The sequence below is a fragment of the Camellia sinensis genome, chromosome 4 (assembly GCF_055761805.1).
Source record: "Camellia sinensis isolate YWXY chromosome 4, ASM5576180v1, whole genome shotgun sequence".
NCBI lineage: Eukaryota > Viridiplantae > Streptophyta > Magnoliopsida > Ericales > Theaceae > Camellia > Camellia sinensis.
Genome location: NC_138964.1, coordinates 99,029,538 through 99,031,578, shown reverse-complemented (window position 1 = coordinate 99,031,578; position 2,041 = coordinate 99,029,538). Strand labels below are relative to the sequence as shown.

Sequence of the window (2,041 nt, the reverse complement as noted above, 5' to 3'; positions counted from 1 at the left end):
TTTATATTCAATCTTATACTTTAAATTACACTTATCATTGAATACAAACGTCATTTGATGAAAGAATTACGAATAACTAATTAACTTAATTTTTTTACCTATAAATTCTACTCAATAAACCTTAAAATATGAGAGGTTAGGATTACAAAAATGACCGCTATAAGCCATACAACAATAGTTGTGCGCCATGCATATCAACCACTCCGATCCTATACTATATTTTTGGTGCGCAAAACTAGAAACTATGGTTATTCATCCCTAACTACTTATGACCTGTCCTAGACCTCGTTCCCTGTTGTAAATTTTTCATTTTTCATTATTTATTTCTTTTTCTTTTTTTTGGTGGTGTTTTTCCAACCAACTTAGCCGTACATTTCAGGATCCCCAACTATGCTACAATCACATTCACTTACAAATCCGAACACACACACACCCCTCCCTATGAGCGTGTGATTGTGCATGTAAGAGGGTGTTACCAACTTTTTCATTCCCCCACCCCTCTCCCCCGCCCGTATAATGCTAGATACCCATCAAATATCTCATGTGACTATGAGACCCACCTGGTGTGAGTCACACTACCATGTAAACCATTTTGTAAAAATTTTGGTAATTTTTTGAAGTCATTTTCCTTCCACAAAAGGGCACATACCATTAAATTCAGGATGGCTCTGGGTGTTGATTGATGTGGATAAATCAGGCAATTTTATGACAGCCCAACCCCTCTCTACTACTAAATCTTCTTCCGTAGAAACAACCAGAAAAATACTGTTCATAACAATTGATACCCCTGCTGTTTAAAAAAAAAAAAAAAAGGATAACATACAAGAGGCAAACTCCAACCTACCATCATCAGCAAAATGAAAAGGTTTTGGTGACAAGGTTGTGGGAAAGCTTTCCAGAGCATAACCCTCATCTAAGAAAAGTGGAGGAGATGCCTCTTTCTGCTTCCTTTCTTTCGAGTGTGTCAACTTTATGGTCCAATTATGCACTTGTTGATCCTCAAAACAGAGAACCCTTTTCCCCAGCATCTTCATCACGTCAATCAATCTTGACAGAGGAGTATATCTTCCGCACAAACCAGAAGCAAGCGTAGAAGCCAATTGTACCCGTCAAGACAAAGAAGGCATATGAGACAATTAACATATACCCAAAGTAGAGGATTCCTGAAACTAGCTTTGTGATCTCCAACTTCGTAAAGAAGTAGAAGATAGAGTAAAGGAAAAGGTATAAAGCAGAAGAGCCGGCTGTCAGGTATGCCCTCCACCACCAGTAGTAGTCTTCACTGCACAATTGGAAATAGCAGAGCACAATTGCTATCTCAGCACATGTGATAATAAGGATAACAAAAACTATGAATAGGAAGCCGAAGATGTAATAGAACTGGTTCAGCCATATTGATGTCAGGATGAAGAACAACTCGATGAAAACAGCCCCAAATGGAAGAATGCCTCCAATTAGTATAGAGAATACGGGTTTCATGTACCACGCCTGCTCCGGTATCTGCCTTGGGATTTTGTTTGTCTTCACTGGGTCTTCAATAGCCGGTTTTTTAAATCCCAAGTAACTGCCCACAAACACCAGGGGTACCGATATGCCAAACCATAAGCACACAAGTGCAAACATAGTCCCAAATGGTACAGCTCCTGAAGATTTCTCCCCCCAGATTAAGGCATTCAGCACAAAGAAGATGGAAAACAGAATACCAGGAAACATAAAAGCAGTTTTTAAAGTATTTCTTTTCCATTCAGCGCCCTTGAACATTTTGTACAGACGTGCCGAGGAGTAACCACCAAATAAGCCCATGAAGACCCATAAGAGAACCATGGCAGTCATAAGCCCACCTCGGTTGGAGGGTGATAAGAAACCAAGGACTGCAAATATCATGGTCACAAGTGCCATCGCAAAGAGCTGCACACCCGTCCCAACATAAACACAGAGTAAACCAGAATTAATTGGCGCCCTAAAAACATCTCCATGGAGAAGTTTCCACCCTGTTTCTTCCTGAGCTTCATCCTGTGTTTCCAATTGATTATAGTTTGCA

The 2,041-nt window shown here is 40.0% G+C and overlaps 1 protein-coding gene across 2 annotated transcripts in view; it reads right to left on the bottom strand.

Moving 5' to 3' along the window:
• Positions 1–629: 629 nt before the first annotated feature.
• Positions 630–2,041, bottom strand: part of LOC114299395 (transmembrane 9 superfamily member 7) — a 4,804-nt gene continuing 3,392 nt past the window's right edge. For both annotated transcript variants that reach the window (XM_028244118.2, XM_082925391.1), the window contains exon 7: positions 630–2,041. This exon is cut by the window's right edge and continues 155 nt beyond it. In XM_028244118.2, the coding sequence (XP_028099919.2) occupies positions 1,039–2,041 (1,003 nt within the window). In that variant the 3' untranslated portion in view covers positions 630–1,038.